The sequence below is a fragment of the Molossus molossus genome, unplaced genomic scaffold (assembly GCF_014108415.1).
Source record: "Molossus molossus isolate mMolMol1 unplaced genomic scaffold, mMolMol1.p scaffold_m16_p_8, whole genome shotgun sequence".
In the NCBI taxonomy this organism is placed as follows: Eukaryota; Metazoa; Chordata; class Mammalia; order Chiroptera; family Molossidae; genus Molossus; species Molossus molossus.
Window position 1 is genome coordinate 1,550,843 of NW_023425402.1, and position 18,292 is coordinate 1,569,134.

The 18,292-nt window shown below is 52.9% G+C and overlaps 2 protein-coding genes across 4 annotated transcripts; one reads left to right on the forward strand and one right to left on the reverse strand.

Moving 5' to 3' along the window:
• Window positions 1-408: 408 nt before the first annotated feature.
• GNL1 (G protein nucleolar 1 (putative)) lies at window positions 409-9,557 on the reverse strand. Its single transcript, XM_036249284.1, has 12 exons — window positions 9,363-9,557; window positions 8,784-8,949; window positions 8,350-8,486; window positions 8,055-8,206; window positions 7,866-7,937; window positions 6,789-6,996; window positions 6,537-6,632; window positions 5,939-6,133; window positions 1,695-1,873; window positions 1,441-1,603; window positions 1,097-1,237; window positions 409-740 (listed from the first exon to the last, which is right to left on the reverse strand). Exons 1-12 carry the CDS (start codon window positions 9,433-9,435, stop codon window positions 496-498), a joined length of 1,827 nt encoding a protein of 608 aa, XP_036105177.1. The 5' UTR covers window positions 9,436-9,557; the 3' UTR covers window positions 409-495.
• Window positions 9,558-9,974: 417 nt separating this feature from the next.
• On the forward strand, window positions 9,975-16,169 carry PRR3 (proline rich 3). Of its 3 annotated transcripts, XM_036249485.1 has the most exons (6): window positions 9,975-10,365; window positions 10,505-10,627; window positions 11,314-11,376; window positions 13,614-13,796; window positions 14,123-14,413; window positions 14,957-16,169. In XM_036249485.1, the coding sequence occupies exons 2-6, from the start codon at window positions 10,522-10,524 to the stop codon at window positions 15,061-15,063; spliced, it is 750 nt and encodes a 249-aa protein (XP_036105378.1). In that variant the 5' UTR covers window positions 9,975-10,365; window positions 10,505-10,521; the 3' UTR covers window positions 15,064-16,169. The 3 variants fall into 3 exon arrangements, with proteins under 3 accessions (XP_036105378.1, XP_036105377.1, XP_036105379.1); XM_036249484.1 differs by having other exon boundaries at window positions 9,975-10,627; XM_036249486.1 differs by lacking the exon at window positions 13,614-13,796 and having other exon boundaries at window positions 9,975-10,627.
• Window positions 16,170-18,292: the final 2,123 nt, after the last annotated feature.

The following is an 18,292-nucleotide window of genomic DNA, read 5'->3' on the forward strand; positions in this document are numbered from 1 at the left end:
TTGCTCAATCAGAATAAATCCTGCAAAACTCTCACTTGGAGACATCAGGTTATGACACCTCTTCCTGCTTCTCCTCCCAGAAGTTCCTGGTAAAACCCAGGTCTGGCAGCAGGGGGCACACAGCCTGCAGCTCAAACCTGAGAGGGAATGGCACAAACTCCTACAGGGGTGGATTTAGACCAGGCCTCAAAAGCCTGAACTGCTCTGTGCTCCCCATGGTGATGGTGATGATGGCACCCCTAAGGCATGTGGCAGCAGGCAGAGGAAGCAGGTTTCGGGGCCTCAGAACCCACTGACTGAGTGCCTGAGAACTCCCTTGGGCGGAGGGGTGCACAGACACAGAAGAGAAGCCTCCCACAGCTGTCAGTCTCAAATGCTGCCCTCACCTCCGGCGTCTGGGGAAAGGGCTACAAAGCAGACAATCTTTATTCACAATTGGGATGGCAGAGGGGACATACCCCAGTCAGTCCAAAAGCAGACAGCACAGAGTATGGCCTAGCACTCATCCTCACCCAGCATGGTGTAAGGGTTTCTCGAGGCCAGGCTGGACCTGGGAGCTGAGGTGGGGGTGTCCTCATCCCCTTCCCCCTCCTCATCTGCGTCCCGGTCCTCCTCTCCCTCCTCCTCACAGGAGCTGCTCAGCTCTTCTTCTTCCTCCTCCTCCTCCTCATCACCTGCTGGCCCCACCCTGCCCTGCAAAGCCACCAGCTCCATGGTCTCTGGATGAGACTCCCAGGTGCCTGTAGAACCAAAACAAGAAAAAGATCAGAGAAGAGTTTTGAATAAAGGACTAAAGCTGGAGAAAGGTGGGGAAGAAGCAAAGACTAAGAAGAGCAACAGTTTGAAGCGTCATGCATCCTTCATCCCTTCCCGTGTGCTGGGCACTGACGCTCTGCACACGTTCACTCCGACTTCAGTCACCACCTTGCAGGGGCGACTAGCACCCTGGTTCTGCAGATGAGAACGGCCTCCGAGACATTTAGGAAAATAGAGCTGGCCGACGAGTGCAGAATCCAGGTTTGCCCTCGGCTCTGTGGCCACAAGCCCACCCCCTGGGCCCACACTGCAGGGGGGGAAGGCACACTGGCGGGCCGACCTTTCTGCTGGGCGTAGCCGGGCGGGTGGAAGCACAGGCTGAGGCGGCCGTCCAGCGCCAGCCGCAGGAGGCTGTTGGCCGCTCTGTACACGTCATTCCGCGCAGCCCTGGCCGTCTTGTAGCCACGTTTCTCTGCCCAGGCTGAAGGCAGAAAGAACCATGTTTAGGGAAGCTGTGAACCCCACTGCCCTAAAACAGTCTTTCCAGTTTTCCCCAGAACATTCCAAGCCAGAGATTTTACTGCCCCTAAGACAGAAATCTAGGGTGGATGGCAGAACCTCTGAGGAGAGGAGGGGCCAGGGCAAGGTAAAGGGCAAGGGGAGGAGCCAGGCACAAGAGCCCACCTTCACAGATGTCCCAGGCACACCAGGGGTGTTCTGCTGAGGGGTGCTCAGCCTCTGGGTGGCGCAGGTGGAGCAGGACCTGCACAGGTATTCGGGAGGCCAGGTAGCCCACAGCGGTGTAGGGCTCCTGGATCTGAGCAATGGGGTAGATCCCTGCCAGCACCTGAGGGGAAAGGAGCCCTCAGCACCTTCCTTGATCTCCTGCCTCCGCCCTCCTGCCTCCGCCCTCCGCCCTCCGCCCTCCGCCCTCATACCTGCAACTGCTTGGGCAGAAGGGAGGGGAATATGAGGCCCGGGCAGTCACAGAGCTTCACAGAGGGGGTCAGAAAGTAGGTCTGGAAGTAGCGGGTGTGGCCCGGGGTTCTGGAGACACTCACGACCTTCCGCCCCACCAGCCCATTGATCAGTGAGGACTTGCCCACATTGGGGAAACCTGAGAAAAGCAAGGAAAGTTAACACCTGGCAGATCTCACTCTGTGATGGGAAGGACGTGGTGCCTGCCGTAGCTAGAGATAAAAGAGGAGCTCAGGCTCAGAAATCAAGGAAGTGGCTTCACACTGCAATTATAAACCAGGCTCTGCACTGCTGGGGCTGAATCCTGCCCTCCCTCTTACCAGCTTGTGACCTCCAGAGAACTGAAAACGGTCTGAGCCTGTTCCCTCATTTCACAGCACAGATACCTCCAGCCCCAGAGCGGCCAAGGCTGGCTGAGACAGACACCGCTGCGTGGGGTCGGTGCCTGCAGGGGCTCAGCGCCCCCTCCTAGTGAGACACGACCTCATGGCTAACCCAAATTCTCCAAGGAGGGGCCTGCAGCCCTGACTCACTGCCCCTCATCATGGCCATGCCTTCCCTCCGACTTCAGGGTCTTCACAGGTCAGCACCCTGGCCTCACGGTGCCAGGATGTCCTTTCCGAAGGTTATTTCCTCCACCCGACCTGACTCCGGGGCTCCTGACTCTGTGATCATGGCCTGGGCCAGTCACTTCACACTCCAAAGTCTCAGCTGTAAGCATCCCTCTCTGGCCTGACAGCCACCTTCCCAGGCCATTCATTCTCATCCTGACTTGAGCACAGGAACACTAGTCAACACCCAGCTCATGTCCTCACTTCCCTCTTTCCCAACTTTGACTCCATGGTCCCATTCTACAGCCTTCAAGTCCCCAGCACAGACCCTGAACTCCCTGGACCCGCCTCTCTCCACCTGACTCACCTGGCAATATCCCACCATGTAAAATGCAGCTCTGTCCACCCAGCACATCTCCCACAGCCGACCGCAGCTCGGAAGACACGGCGCCACGCTGACTTCAAGCCACAGACAAGCACAGTGGGGAGGCAGGGACAAGTGACCTTCCACTTACAACACCCACCAGCCCCATTTCCTGTCCCCTTTACAGTGAAACTCCTTCAAACACTTGTCTGGCCCAGTGGATTGAGCATCGTCCCATGGACTGAGAGGTCCTGGTTCGATTCCTGGTCAGGGCACATGCCGGGATTGAGGGCTTGATCCCCAGTAGGGGCATGCAGGAGGCAGCTGATTGGTGTGTCTCTCTCACATTAATGTTTCTCTCTCTCCCAAAAAATTGATAAAAATGTATTTTAAAAAAACCACTTGTTTATTTTTGGTCACCACTCGGTGCCATCTTCTTTATGACTATAAACAGCACACTCTCCTCCCTGTCTCCTCTCAAGGTGCACATGTACACGTATGTCTCTCTCCCTCTCTCAAACTCTCGGCCCTTCTTTTGCTTCTTTTTTTTTTTTTTTTGTACATGCCCCTAGCGGGAACTGAACCCAGGACTCTGGTCCGCAGGTCGATGCTCCAACCGCTGAGTCAAACCGGCCAGGGCTCTTCTTTTGTTTCTATAATTTGTTTCCTGGGCCCATTTCTTCTACAGCTCACTTCTAACTCTGTGACTTTCTAAATTTTCTTTTATGGTTTGAGGAAAAAAAAACTGTAACATACACAAAAATGGGTAGAATGTAAATAAGTCCCGTATCACCCACTCCTGGGCCCAGTGTGATGCACACCCTCAGAGGCCCCATTTCCCTTTCTTTTTTTGTTAATCCTCACCCAAGGATATTTTTCCACTGATTTTTTAAAAATAATGTGGATGGTGGGGAGGGAGAAAAAGAGAAACATCCGCATGAGAGAGACAGATCAATTGGTTGCCTCTCACACAACCCTGACCGGGGCTGGGGATGGAACCCGCAGTCAGGTGCATGCCCTTGACCAGGAGTGGAACCAGCAACCCTTCAGTGGTCAGGCTGATGCTCTAACCTCTGAGCAAAACCGGCCAGGGTGCATTGTCCCTTCTGGATCATAACCCTCTTGCCCTGTGTGAACCTTACCTTGAGTTGTAAGGGGTTCCATTGCTTACGTTTCCTTTTAGTTTTATGACCTATGTATTCCTGAACCACGCAGTCTAATTTTGCAGCTTTTGAAGTTTACACAAATGGACTTGTGAACATGAAAACGCTGTCTAGCTCCCGTCTCAACACTATGCGAGGCTCCGCCACACTGCCCACGCCCACTGGCCCACCCCATCTGGTTCCTGTCCTCCCTCCACAGAAGCCACTGCTGCTCGCGCCCCGAGCCCACTGATCAAGACTCTGCTCGCCTCACTCGACCGGTCAGGACATCTGACACAGCTGAGCCCTCCGCTCCTCTCCAAACACTGTTCTCCCGTGCCATCCAGCACACCGTCTCCTCCTCCTCGCCCACGCTGTAAATGCAGGTTTGGCCTCCTCTTTCCACCTACCTCCTCTCCCACATCTCATTCAATCCATGACTTTAAGGACCATTTACACCCACCAGTGGCTCCCCAAATTCAAATCTCTAGTTCTCTGCCCTAAATTCCAGGCTCATATATCCACTACCTACCTACTCAGTGTCTCCACTAAGGATGTCAATTTTTTTATCTCAAAACTAAATTCTGAATCCCCGCCCCACCCCTCTGGCGGGCTCCGCTCCACCTTCCTGCCTCGGCTCCGCCTTCCTGCCTCGGCTCCGCCTTCCTGTCTGGCATCACAGCAGCTCAAGGCAGACCTGGAGCGCGCAGCCACCCTCATGTGCTCTCTGCTCCACTCTCGCCTGCCCCCAACATCTATTGTCCAAGCCCCTGCTCAAAGCCCACCTCTGGTTTCCCATCAGACTTAGAATAAACCCAAAATGCCTTCTCTCAGCCACGGGACCTTACATAATGTGACCCCTGGCGACCTTTCTAGCCTCATCCCCAATTCTCTTCTCTGACTCCAATACTCCGGTCCCCCTGGCTGGTCCCACAGTCGACAAGCTCAGTCCCACCTCTAGACCGGCTCTCTTACTGACCCCCTGGGCCTAGAGGCCCTTTCCGCTCGCCTCCAACAGCCACTTCTCTTCATCATCCTGGAGTCTTCCCGGGAGTCTTTCCCAGAGGACCCCTCCTCTTTAAGCTGCTCTATCCTCTTTCATTGTCCGCAAATAATATCATTTCAAATGATAGCTCAATTTATTCACAAGAAAACCAGTTCCATGAAGGTAGGGGCTTTTCTGCCATTTTCACGGCAGCACCCCCTGCACCAGGCCCTGGCACCCCGTGCTCAGGAGGAATGAATGAATGGAGCTGGACGGAAATCCACGCTCAGGGCTGCCTGCGCCACAGCAGATGCTCACCGTCACCCCCGGAACACGAACAAGTCAGTGCACAGGCCCAGGGGAGGGCACAGGGCCTCCTAGGAGGGAGGGCTGGGCTCAAAGGCAGGAAAGGGACATGAATGGAAAAGAGAGCAATCTGTCAGCAATCAGGAAAGTTTTTCCCTAGACAAAAAGGAGACTGAAAGATAAATCAGTAGCATTTCCAAGGTGCTAACCACTCAACTTCTCTGCTGTCCCTGATTTCTTCTAGGCTGGGCCCTTTCTGGTTCCAATAACACCTCAGTACCACAACTTTGCCAAAGTCACTTCTCACCTCTCCCACCAGAAGTGAAAAGGGGCCTTGGGCCTACTCAAGACTCTCTTTTCTCCCCCACCACAAACAGACAAATCTCTGGACTAAGGGGAGAGTCTTGCCAACAACAGACTTAAAGGGTTAAGATGCACAAAGAAACTAACATTTGCTAAGCTCCCACTATGGACTAATCACTACAAACGGAACAGAAAACACATGTAAGTCATTTAGAACAGTGCCTGGCACCTATTGTCAAATTTTAACAACTATTACTCTTATTGTCACCATTAGTCAGGCTTTGATAGGTTCTCTCTATACTCTTCCCATCATTCCTCACGTCTGTTCTTTTACGTGGGTATCACTGTCCTCATTTCAAAATTCAAGTACCTAAGACTCAGGGTGAGTCAATACTTGCTCAAGATCAATAACAACTGAGAAGATGTGGACTTGAACTCAGGCCATGATCCTACTACAGTGGAGAGACTGCAGGGACTGGAGCCCAGTGAGACCTGGTCAGTTTCTCTCCTTTCAAATGTCGAGGCTGCCCTGCACGCGCCACCACTTCCTTACCCACACAGCCGATGGTCACCACCCCGTCCTTGTAGCGCTCTTGGGTTGGGCCGGCTGGCTCCATGGTCGAGTCAGTCTGCTGCTCCACCAGGACTGCTGGCCCGTCATCCTCTTCCTCCTCCTCACCAGAGCCATTGCCCCAGGTGGCCCCAGCCACATCCCGGGCAATCTTCTCCTGCCAGCTGCTCAAATCCACTGCTCGGGAAAGGAGAAGACGAACAGGGCTCTCCCAGGGCCACCACACGTTATGGCATGACCAGGATGGCCCAGCTAGTGCGGCTGATGCCCTCTGGAGGTGGACAGTGACAAGCTGCACAGCTGGTGACTCTCCCTAGCCTTCACTGACCCCACCCTAGAATCACGCGCATTTCTCTGTCTGAGTTTCCCAAAAAGTTCTGGGAACCCTGAAGGCAGCTACTCTAGGGCCTCTGCCTACCTGTTGCCTCTCCAGTCCCAACAAGTCAGTCTTCCATCCCTCCCCTGGGCCTCTTGCCTGTGTCCATAACAGAGGGGTTGACTTCAAGGAAGGTGAGCAAAACCACTCTGGACCTTGGGCCTCCCCCATGGTCTGCCACATCTCCCGCTAAGGGGCACAAACCTTTCCCCGAAGTGATGGCTTCACAGGCTCTCAGCAGCTGCTCTGGCCCCAGGGCCCGACCCCATCCTCTCCCCCGCCTCCGACTCTTCTTCAAGACTGAGATCCAAGGGTACAAAACGGTTAGCACATCCCATCTCTGCCACCACCCTCAGGTCCAAAGTCAGCTACCCCCTTATCAGCAAGCCTTTCTGTTCTCCCCTTTGTCCCCTGACACCCCACCTTCCCCTGCTGTCCTCCTCATTGCCCACTCACCACCACTCCGGTCTTGTGGGATGCGGGGGTCCCGAGGAAAAGAGGTAAAAAGGACAATATGGAGCTGGGGAAAGTGTTGGTGGAAATAATGCTTCCAGGCAACCACGAGAGCCGGCGGGGCCAGATCCACCTTGTTCAGGACCAGCACCAGGGCCAGCCCAAGTTCTCCAGTCACGTACTCATAAAGTGCTGGTGGGAAATTCACAACCTGGGACAGGGCGGTAAAGGGATGAGCAATAAGAGGTCAACTCAGAGTTCTCTGCCTCTAGCTCCCCACTCAGCAGGCACAGCTTGGAGGCAAGATACTGGTGGTAGCAAATTCTGGGGCAAATAGGATAAATAAGCCAAACTGAATTATAAAGACAAAACAGAGGTAAGTTATACCTGTGCACTTGTGTAGGAGGGTGTGCACAGGTTGCTGAGGACCTCCACCCTAAACGTACCCCACAGACCCCCATCTCCCCCTGGAGGACAACAGTAAAGAGGCAGAGGAAGCTCACACAAGGTCATCCAGAAGCAGAGTCTAGAGCAGTGGTTCTCAACCTTCCTGATGCCGCGACCCTTTCATACAGATCCTCATGTTGTGGTGACCCCCAACCATAAAATTATTTTCATTGCTATTTCATAACTGTAATTTTGCTACCGTTATGTCTTAGGTGACCCCTGTGAAAGGGTAGTTTGACCTCCAAAGGGGTCGCGACCCACAGGTTGAGAACCGCTGGTCTAGAGCCTTAGCTGCCACCCGGCGTTCCAGGTGAGTCCTGTGCTCACTGATGGGGCAGAGCAGAGGGCAGAGCTCCACTCTGGGACTTTCTACTGGTTTAGCTATGCTGAGCTGAGAAACAGGATATGCAGATTTTCATCAAAGAAATAACGGAGAGAAGGCCAGGGGAGGACTGACAAGCTATGACCCTAATGAATAAAGAACTGCATCCCTGACTGCAGACATCAGCACAGGGTAGAGGACATTGAAAAGGAAGGAGAATACCTCTGTCTCCCAGCTCCTGCCTCTGCTCTTGACCCCCCAAAAACTCTTCCTCCCTCCTCCTGCTTGCCCAGCCTTATCCCAGTACTCACTGGATGTCGGACATCAGTGATAAGCAGGACAATGTCAGACATCTCTAACACTCGCCACAGTTGCCTCCATGTCTGAAAAGACAAAGTCAATGGAAGAGAATCTGAGCTTAGAGTCCCTTTCCTGCCTGACCACAGACCAACTGGACCTTGGGTCACTATGCCCCACTCCTGTCCCCATTCCATTCTCACCTCCAGATTGTGCTCAAAGTAGCTAAGCTTCTCTGAGGTGAAAGCCCCATGAATCTTCCCAAGATACTCCTGAAAGCTCCGTTCCTCCTGGCTCATTAGTTGCTCCTTAGACATCTCATAGCTCCAAGGGGGACGCCGTGGAAAGTCCAGCACTGCAAAATCAAGAAAAATCCAAGTAAGTCTGACTCCAGGGTGCACCCCAGAGCCCTCCTTCCTCAGTCAGCTCTCGCTCTTCCACACTCCTTCCCTCAGGCAGTACCTGTGCGAAACTGCCGAGTGCTGAGCTCTCGCTCACCTGAACCAGGCTGGTAGACCTCCTGGATGTCCAGCTCCAGCATTTCAGTACTGACCGGCTGTAGCACTTGCTCCCGGGCTGCTCTCTTTCTCTTCTCCACCTCCTCCCGGCTGTCCCGTTCAAAATGCAGCCGGTATCTATCGGACAGGGACCATGGCATCCACCGCAATCATATGGCCACAAACTTCCCTCTTACGCAGACAACTTCGCTAAGCTTTCGCTGAGTCGGCCCTCCCCCCATGTCCCTCTTTCACGCAATACTGGCCCTTCTAAAGCCAAACTCTCCACCCCTCGGGCAGAGAAGATTGTGCTCGGCTCCCATGAGCCCAGCGGCCTGCGGAGAACCGTGGCATCCTAGCCCGACCACCCGCCAGAGCAAGCGGCTTTCCCGCAACGCGCTGACTTCCTGGTAGGCGGGGAAGGCCCACTCTCACCGATTTGGGTCAAAGCCTCGCGGGCCCAGCCCCTGGGAAGGCTGCTGGTTGAGCCTGCGGATGTGATGGGTCACAGACTCCCCGTCCGAGGTGTCGGTCTGCTCCTCCCGCCGCTCCCGGCTCCCGCTGCGGCTGTTGGAACTGGATCGCAGCCCATCTTGAAGCCCTGCGGGGAGGAGCCGGTGACGCCAGGGCTGGCCTGCTCTCGGGGGCCGAACGATCCCCTCCCGGGTCGGCCCTGGCTCCCCCTCACGCCACCCCACTTCTTCTGAGGCCCGATCTTGCCAGCCACCCCGCTCAGGACCCTCTTGGATGAGCACAGGGGCAGCCAGTCCTCCTCCAGGGATCTGCGGGGATGGCGCCCGTCGGAGCAGGAGGGATTCCCTTCCCCCAACTCTCCATTCTTCCCACCCCTTTCATGAGGGGTGCAGGGGTGAGAGAGCCCCTCCACGGTCGCCCTCGCGCACGGGCGCGCGGCCACCTCCCCTCCCATGCCCCCCAGAGGTGCGGCGGGCACACCCCTCCTTCCAGATGTGCCGGAGCTCGAGCCCCGCCCCCTCCTCTCGCTCCCGCACTTACCTCGCTTCCGCTCCCGCTTGTCCTGCAACTGCTTCTTCTTCTGCTTCACGCTGAAGGGCTTCTTCCTCGGCATGGCCCGGACCAGTCACCTGGCCCGCCCTCCGCCGAGCTCCGTTCGCTTCAACTGACTCCCCCTCCCGGGGCCGCCGGGCCGCCGGGGCCCGGACCCTCCAGGGGCGGGGCTGGCCGGTGACGTCAGCGGGCGGGCCGGCCGACTCGCCCCAGTAGCCGGGCTGGGAGGCGGACGAGTGGGAGGAATAGTCACTGCCCCCCGGGAGCGAGGCGAGACGCTGTGGGGCGGGCTCCCTGCACGTGAGAGCCAGTGGCACCGAGAGGGCGCAGGGCGGCGAGGGAGACGCGCGTGGGAGGACCGGGCTCGCTTCGTCACGGACGCTACCACCTCGCGCTCGGAAGAGGGGGACGCGTGTCATCACTACCCTGCGCGGCTGGGAGGAGCGAGCCCTCACCTGGAGGGCGGCGGAGCGCGAGGCGGGCCCACCCCCCGGAGAGAGGGGCGTGCGCGCGCGGCTGCCCCCGCCCGGCTGCGCCGAGTGGGCCGAGGCGGCGCGGGCGGGGCCCGGTAGCTGCGTTACGCTGTGGGTGGGGCCAGGCGTCTGAAGCGTCCTGGGCGCCGCCCCGCCGGGACCCCAATTCCCGGGAGGAAGGATGAGAAGGAGCAGGTTTACCACCCAAAGAGCCAGCGCGGGCGAGGATGGAAACCCAGCTATGACCAGGGATTTGGGAGGGAGGTCAGAGGTCACGAAGTGGTGCCTGCGGCTGTTACCATAGTAACCGGGACCGGATGTGGCGATCCTAGGGCGCGACAGCCCTCTTCCCAGACCTTCTAGCCCGAGCCTGACGACTCTATTGCACCCTGAGCGGCGGGTCTGGAGCCTTCTCCGCCGAGGGGAGAAGCGCGCGGTTGGGGAGCACTCATGGAAACGCCGCGAAGGCAGGCTGCAGATTGCCGCTGTGCCTGGCAGAGACGGAGGAAGTAGCTGACGTAAGGAAAAGCCGCACAAAGCCCCCACAGCCTCCTGAAAGTTAAATGGGGGGCCTCAGCCTCCCGGGCCACCGCCCCCCGGAAGCGGAAACAGAATCAAGCGTGCCCCTTCCTCACTGCCCTCCAAATCCCGCTGCAGCCATAGCCGCAACCACGATGCCCAAACGGAAGAAGCAGAACCAGCAACAGCCGCCGCCGCCGCCGCAGTCCCCAGTGCCAACGCGGGAAGAGACGGGAGACGGAGACGACGGGAGTCCTCTCGGTGAGGAGCCGGGAGGCGTGTGCACCTGCCGCCAGCCGGTGGGGGCGAGCGCTTGGGGGCCGAAGGGCGCGGGGAAGGGGCTCCGACGGAAGGAGGAAGGGCGCACGCGCTCGGACGGGTGGGGGCGTGGACGGCCTTTCCCGGATGGAGCTCTGAAGGAGTTCTCTCACTTAAACCCTCAGCCTCAGCCCGGCCCCGAAGCCTTTCTAGAGAAGGCTGGGGAGGAGAGGCCAAGGAGCTCGTGTGCGCAGCCACAGACTGTCAGGGGCGAGGGGCCCCAGAGAGATGGCAGGTCGCAGTGACTGGGATGAGAACTTGTGGCCGCACGTTCACAGGAAATGTGGAAGTGTATCCTTCTCAACCCCTGGGGGTAGGGGCGGCTATCTGAGCTGCCAGCAGTTACAGAGAGGGGTTGGATTCTCAATGGATGTTTTGGATAGCAACAGGGCCAGGGGAAGAGAAAATTGTAGGTGTTCTTCGCGCATTATCCCCTTTGACCGAGTCTCTACATTTTGCGAATCCTGAAAACTTTTGCAGATGAATGGGCTGAAAATTCCTAACACTGCTAAGAATATACCTGGTTTTAGTGGTTGGATTGAGAAATGAGTAGTACAACCAAAATATAAGGAAAGGATCATCAGTCCCTTAGTTCATTTTAATGACCATATATTTGTGTCTACTCTTAGGACCACCCAGTCTTCTGGGCCCTCCCCCAATGGCCAATGGAAAACCTGGTGACCCCATGTCAGGTGAGGAGGAAGGGGCCCTAGTCCTTTGATTAGGTCCTGGAGAAGGGAACAAGGGAGGGACTAAAACCCAGGAATGACTTAAAATCAGAAGATCAGGAAATCAGTACCTAAATGGAGAGATGCTGTGTATTCACAGATTGAAAACTCTGTGTTGTAGATTCAATGCATTCCCAGTTTTAATTGCTCTTTTTTTGTGGAAATAAACATTCTGCATTATTCTATGGAAACACAGAGGATCAGGGTAAGAGTGCAAAGACAGTCTTGAAGTGGGAGGGTTATTGTAAAGCTAAGTTATAATGATGTGGTGTTGGCAGAAGGGTAGACGTGTCAGAACTGCATAAAGGGTCCGATAACAAGCCCACACATATTTGGACACTTCATTTATGGTTAAGATGGGACTGAAATAGTGGTCTTTGCAGTAAATGATGCTAGATATTCATGCGGGGGAATGAAATTTGACCTCCTATTCATACCATATGCAAGCATCAATTCCAAGTGGACTCTATATCTAAGTGTAAAAACTAAAATAATTCTACAAAATATATTTCGTGGTCTTGGAGTAGAAAGAGTTCTTACACAGGAAACACATGCTAACTGTAAAAGAAAGATCTGTAAACTGAACTATGTTAGAAAATATAAACTCCTATTAATCAAATGACACCATTAAGAAATTAAGAAAGTAGAAGATACTTGTAGCAAATGTAACCAGTAGAGAGCTCATATCTAGACTACATAAAGAACTCTTCTGGACAACCTGTTAGAAAAATGGGCAAAAGATCAGAATAGCCACCTCATAAAAACCAAAACCTAAATGACCAAAAACATGTGAACAAGAACATTATTAGTCTACAAATAAATGCAAGATAAAAACACACCACTTTGAAATTGAAATTCTTTTGTACTGTTGGTGGGATTGTAAAATGGTATAATCACTCTGGAAAACAGTATGGAGATTGCTCAAAAAATTAAAAATAGAACTACTGTATGACCCAGCAGTTCCACTTCTGGGTATATATCCAAAAGAATAGAAAGTAGGATTTTGAAGAGATATTTGCACATCTATATTCATAGCAGCACTATTCACATTAGCCAAGAGATGGAAGCAACCCAAATGTCTGCTGACAGATGAGTAAACAAAATATGGTATGTTCATACAGTGGAATATTATTCAGCCCCCCCCAAAGTAAGAAAATCCTGTCACATGCTATAGTATGGATGAATCTTGAGGTCATTACGCTAAATGACATAAACTAGTCACGAAAAGACAAATACTATATGATTCCACTTATATGAGGTATCTAAAGTAGTTAAATTCATAGACGCAAAGTAAAATGGTGGTTGCCGGGGGCTGGGTGGAGGGGGGAAAGGACAGTTGTTTTGTAGCTGTAGAGTTTCAGTTTTGCAAGATGGAAAAAAAAAAGGTTTTGGAGATCTGTTTCACAACAATGTGAATATACTTAACACTTAAAAATGGTTAAGATGGTGCCCTGGTCAGTGTGGCTCAGTTGGCTGGGCATTGCCCTGTGCACGCAGAGGTTGTCAAGGTACATTCCCAAGTTGCAGGCCTGGTGGGGTCATTTGGGAGGCACTCAATCGATGTCTCTCTCTCCCTTCTCTCTCTAAAAAATCAATAAACTATTCCTTTTTTTTTTTTTATCCTCACTCGAGGACATTTTTTCATTTTTTGTTCAGATAGAGTGGGGAGGGAGGGAGGGAGAGAGAGAGAGAGAGAGAAACATCCACGTGAAAGGGACACATCAAGTGGCTGCTACCCGCACGACCCAACCAGGACCTGAGACAAACTGCAACCGAGGTACGTGCCCTTAGCGGGAACCAAACCCGGGTCTCTCTGGACCACAGGCTGACGCTCTACCGCTGAGCCAAACCGGCCAGGGCATAAACTATTCCTTTTTTTAAAAAAGTAGTTAAGATGGCAAGCTTTACGTTACATGTTTTACCACAAGTTTGATAAAAAACAAACTTTTCACACTCAGCAGAATGCTAAAAATGAAGATTGACAATACCCAATGTTGTCAATACTAGGGGACAAATGCTGGTGGGGATATAAATTGGTACAAGCACTTTGGGAAAAGTTTGATTTTATCTATTAAACTTGAGCATACATATATACTCTAGGACCCAATAATACCTCTGTTAGGTATAGACTCAACAGAAATGCATACATATGTTAACAAAGACTTGTATAAAAATGTTCATAGCAGCATTTCTCGTTATAGCCCCAAACTGGAATCCACCCACATGTCCACCATCAGTAGAATGGATAAATAAGTTGTTGTGTGTGCATGCAATGGGACACTACACTGCAATGAAAACGAACGAACTGCTGCTACAGGCAACCTGGATGAATCTCACAAACATGATGTTGAGCGAAAGGAGCCAGACACAAAAGAATGCAGACTGTATGATTCCACTTATGCAAAGTTCAAAAACAGGCAAAAACTAACCTATGGTGCTAGAAGTCAGGACAGTGGTTACCTTTGGGGAGGAGGGTGGAATAGTGGGGGGCACGGGGGGGTGACTTCTGAAGTGTTAATGAAGTCCTATCCCTTCACCTGGGTGGTGGAAACACAAATGTGTTTACTTCAGTGATAACTGAGTTGTGCGCTTGAAGTTGGTCTGTTTTTTTGTATGTACAACGTACTTCCAAAAAAAAAAAAAATCAGGGCTTCTTCAGTAGGATTAAGTTGGCCATTGATCACCTGTCCATGGTTCTCTCTCTCTCTAGCTCTTCACAGAGGTCCTCCAGGATCGAGGGGACTGATGATTCCACCGCTGCTGAGTCTCCCACCTCCTCCCCGGGGCAGAGGCCCAGTTTGGGGAGGCTTAGGCCCCAGGTTTGGCCCATATGGTCGTGGTTGGTGGGGGGTCAATGCTGAGCCTCCTTTTCCTGGGCCAGGACATAGTAGTCCCTCTAGGGGAGGTTTTCTCAAAGAACAGAGACATCCTCGAAGGCTCAAAAGCTGGTCGCTCATCAAGAATACCTGCTCCCCCAAGGATGAACCCCAGATTATGGAAGGTGGGCCCATTTTTTTATGCCTGTATACATTTAATACCCATCAGTCTCAGAGTGACCATGACTCTTCTCTTTTGGATTGTCCTTTGTCCTCCTGAAGTGGTAGTAGCCCTGAATGTGTTTTTTCCCGTGAGAGAGACTGCCATTCCAGAGTATCTGAAATGGTATGGAGGAGGAAGTCTGACTGCCCTCTCGGTCTTTTCTTTTTTTCTTCCTTACTCACATTTTATTTATTTATTTGTTTGTTTTTATTGAGGGGGGCCCTGAGGCCCCCCCTCCCTGCTCCACCCCTCCTCCCACTGGCTACTCCCCACCCCAAACTCGCTGGGGCCGCTGCTCCCTCTGCCCCAGTCCCCGCCTCCCAGCTCCTCCCGGGGTTCACCTTGACCCTGAAGGGAGACGTGGGGTACCAGCTGGGCCGCCCACAGGAGACCCCGACCCCCAGCAGCGGAGAAAATGGAGTCGGAGAGAGAGGTGGGGGATGAGAGGGAGGGAGGAGGGAGCCTCACTCACATTTTAAATCGCCCTGTTTTCACTTGTTCACAGACAAATCTGACCGCCCTGTCTGCCGACACTTTGCCAAAAAGGGCCACTGTCGATATGAGGACCTCTGTGCCTTCTACCACCCGGGCGTCAACGGACCGCCCCTGTGAGACCATGCCTTCCTGTCCGGGCGGGAGGCGCCCTCTGTGGCCTGGCGGCTGTGTTCCCTGCGGCCCTCTGGCAGCTGCTGTGGGGCTGCTCCACCACCCCTGTCCACCACCTCCCCCATTTGAGGTCCAGAGTTGTGTTTCATCCTGGTGCGCACTGTCCACTCTTTCTGCTAATTCAGCCTCCAGAGACTGGCCTTCAGGAGCCCATCTTTGCTCTCTCACTGCCTCCTGGATCCTCACCCCCTGGCCAGTTGCTAAGCAGGAAACTTACTTGGTGCTGTTTCTTGTGCACCTGTCCACCGACACCCAGTATTGCCTCGAATCCTGAGCCCTGGAGCAGCTCCCACCGTTCCCTCTGGCTGCTTGTTCTAAGTCTTCTCTGTGATAACCCTGACCCCCGATGTTGGCAGCTGCTCTGGGAGACTCACCAGGTTGTCTGACCTGGGTCAGGTTTGGATGACTCTACAGACTTCCTTCCTGAAAGGCCAGTCTCCCTGCTTTTGGATTTTGTAGTGTCGCTGTCAGTAGCCTGGCCCACTGCCATGGTCTGTGATCACTGTGCTTTGTGAGCGTGCGTCCCCTGTGGCCTTTCTCAGTGTCCGTGGCATTCTGTGGCTCCCCCACACTAGGGTATTTCTGCCAAAATGAGTGAGGCTCTTGGTGCCCTCTAGGCTTTCCCCATTTCCCAACACGGAGAATTGTGAAACTTTCCACAAAACTGCCTCCCTGGCCGCCCCTCCCTTCTGGTGTCACATCCCAGGTTTGACACAGGTCCCTGGAATGTGCTCTGAGGCCTCTGGTGGGCCTGCCCTCTTTCCTCTGCAGCCCATTTTGGTTAGACTGCGTCATTGTGAGGCCACCAGCCCTCTCGTTTGAATTCTGTGGCTCTCCACCTGGCCTGTCTTTGGGTGGAACCTGGACAGTCCGTCGTCCTCTCCCGACCTCCGTCCCTGGTTGTTTTCTGTGAAAACGGCAGTGAGCAGGCTCAGCCCTGAACTGGCCCTGAGGAAATGGGTCAGGAGTTGTGTGGGCAAGAGGGAGGGACAAGAGCTGTTGGAGAACTGAAAATGAATTTTTCTTCTTTTTAACATTTTTTATATTAGTAATAAATGCAGTGGAAACAAGCATTTTCTTTACTCCCCGTGTTCCAGTCATCTCTGGAGGGCAGATGAAGCTGTTCTTGGAGTCCTGTGTTCCTCACCAGTTCATACGCAGTGGTGACGGAGAGGGCCGAGGCTTGGGCTTCTCCCGGGCTGAAGGGACAGTAAGGTCCCATGAACCGGACCAGGCTGCATTATGTTCAGGGGTGAACTTTTGTGGGCAAAAAGCAAAACCAGGTATCCATGGAGTAATTTTTATTATCATTATTATTATTTTCTTTATTGATTTTAGAGGAAGAGAGAAACACCAATGAGAGGGAACATCGATTGGCCACCTCCTGCATGCACCTCACTGGGGATTGGGCTCACAACCTGGGCATGTGCCCTCACCGGGAATCGAACCAGCAACTTCTTGGTGTATGGGTCGATGCTCAACCACACTGGCCGGGCATGGAGGAATTTACTTATTTATTTTCTTTAAATGTTTACTTCTTTTTTTTTTCTTTTTTTTTTAAATCCTCACTCGAGGACATTTTTCCATATTTTGGTCAGATAGAGTGGGAGGGAGAGAGAGAGAAACATCGACGTGAAAGGGTTACATCGAGGGGTTGCCATCCGCATGATCCAACCAGGACCGGGGACAAACTGCAACCGAGGTACATGCCCTTATCAGAAACCGAACCCAGGTCTCTCTGGACCGCAGGCTATGCTCTAACCACTGACCCAAACCAGCCAGGGCTCTTTTTTTCTTTATTAATCTTGAAGGGAGAGGAAGAGAGAAACATCAATGAGAAAGAACATCAGTTGGCCTCCTGCATGACCCCCACTGGGAATCGGGCCCACAACCTGGGCATGTTCCCTGACCGGGAATCGAACCAGTGACCTCTTGGTGCATGGGTCAACACAACCACTGAGCCACACCAGCCGAGTCATGGAGTAATTTTTAAACATTTCTCTGTGTGTAGGTTTGGTGTTTGTGGAGTGGTAATGACAGAGCCGTCTTTCAATAAATGTCGAGTGCCTGTGGGCCAGGTAATATTCTAGGCACTAGAGGTGACTGAGAGCCTAAACCAGTGAATTGAAAATGCACAGGGGGAGCCGTGTTCATCAAAAAATGACAAATATGTGTCAAGTTAGACCTGTCCGTAGTGCTGTAAAGGGGAGGCGTGAAGAAAGGGGTAGTATGCGTTGAGGGGAACCTCAGAAGATGACAACAGGCAAGCTTGAAGGACAAGCCTGCGGTGCTGTGGGGGAGGAGTCCAGGCGGAGTAGGAGGGGAGGCAGAAGAAAGCAGCTGGGCCACAGGGCCTTGCAGAACAAGGGTTAGGGTCTTCTTAAGAAAGAAGCCTTAGAAGAGTTTCAGGCAGGTTCACAGATTGTATTGGTTTTTTAAAAAGAACTCAACGTGGAGACCTGTCCAAGCTTGGGGGTTAGGTTGGAAAGTTCCTTCAGTAATCCAGTGGTTTGCAGTGGTCGCGTCGCCGTGTATAGTGGAGTCGGAGGAGAGTGGGTTCTGGAAACGAGGTCAGAATGAAAAGTATTTTAGGGTTCTTGTAGTTCTGGCTCACATACCTAAGTGCCATTTTAAAAAGAAAGGTATTGAGAAAAAACTAACTTCCTTTTGAAATGGTTGTGTCTGAGCTGCCTTTTTTTTTTTTAATCCTCACCTGAGGACATTTTTCCATTTTCTGTTTAGATAGAGTGGGAGGGAGAGAGAGAGAGAAACGTCGACATGAAACAGACACATCGAGTGGCTGCCACCCGCACAACCCAACCAGGGCCAGGGACAAACTGAAACCAAGGTACATGCCCTTAGCGGGAACCGAACCCAGGTCTCTCTGGACTACAGGTTGACGCTCTAACCGCTGAGCCAAACCAGCCAGGGCTGAGCTGCCTTTTTAAAGACATCCAAGGAGAGGTACCAAGTAGATAGTCGAATATACAGGTTTGGTATTCAGAGTAAAACGAAGCATAGATCTGAGTTTTCTACATATAGGTAGTGGTTGAAGCCATGAGCATGGATACATTTATTTACTCTGTAAATATTAAACACCTACTATGGCCCAGTTTATCAGCTTTAAGTTCAGTTGTAACGGAAACCAACATTAGCCTTAAAGCAAGATAGAATT

Excerpts from the sequence above, each read along its gene's own strand:
- GNL1 (XM_036249284.1), bottom strand. The coding sequence starts at position 9,435 with ATGCCGAGGAAGAAGCCCTTCAGCGTGAAGCAGAAGAAGAAGCAGTTG. Across the intron at positions 8,487-8,783 it reads CGAGGCTTTGACCCAAATCG|ATACCGGCTGCATTTTGAAC; the intron begins GTGAGAGTGGGC and ends CCTGTCCGATAG. Across the intron at positions 1,238-1,440 it reads TGCCTGGGACATCTGTGAAG|CCTGGGCAGAGAAACGTGGC; the intron begins GTGGGCTCTTGT and ends TTCTGCCTTCAG.
- PRR3 (XM_036249484.1), top strand. The coding sequence starts at position 10,411 with ATGGGGGGCCTCAGCCTCCCGGGCCACCGCCCCCCGGAAGCGGAAACA. Across the intron at positions 13,797-14,122 it reads GACACAAAAGAATGCAGACT|CTCTTCACAGAGGTCCTCCA; the intron begins GTATGATTCCAC and ends CTCTCTCTCTAG. Across the intron at positions 14,414-14,956 it reads TGAACCCCAGATTATGGAAG|ACAAATCTGACCGCCCTGTC; the intron begins GTGGGCCCATTT and ends ACTTGTTCACAG.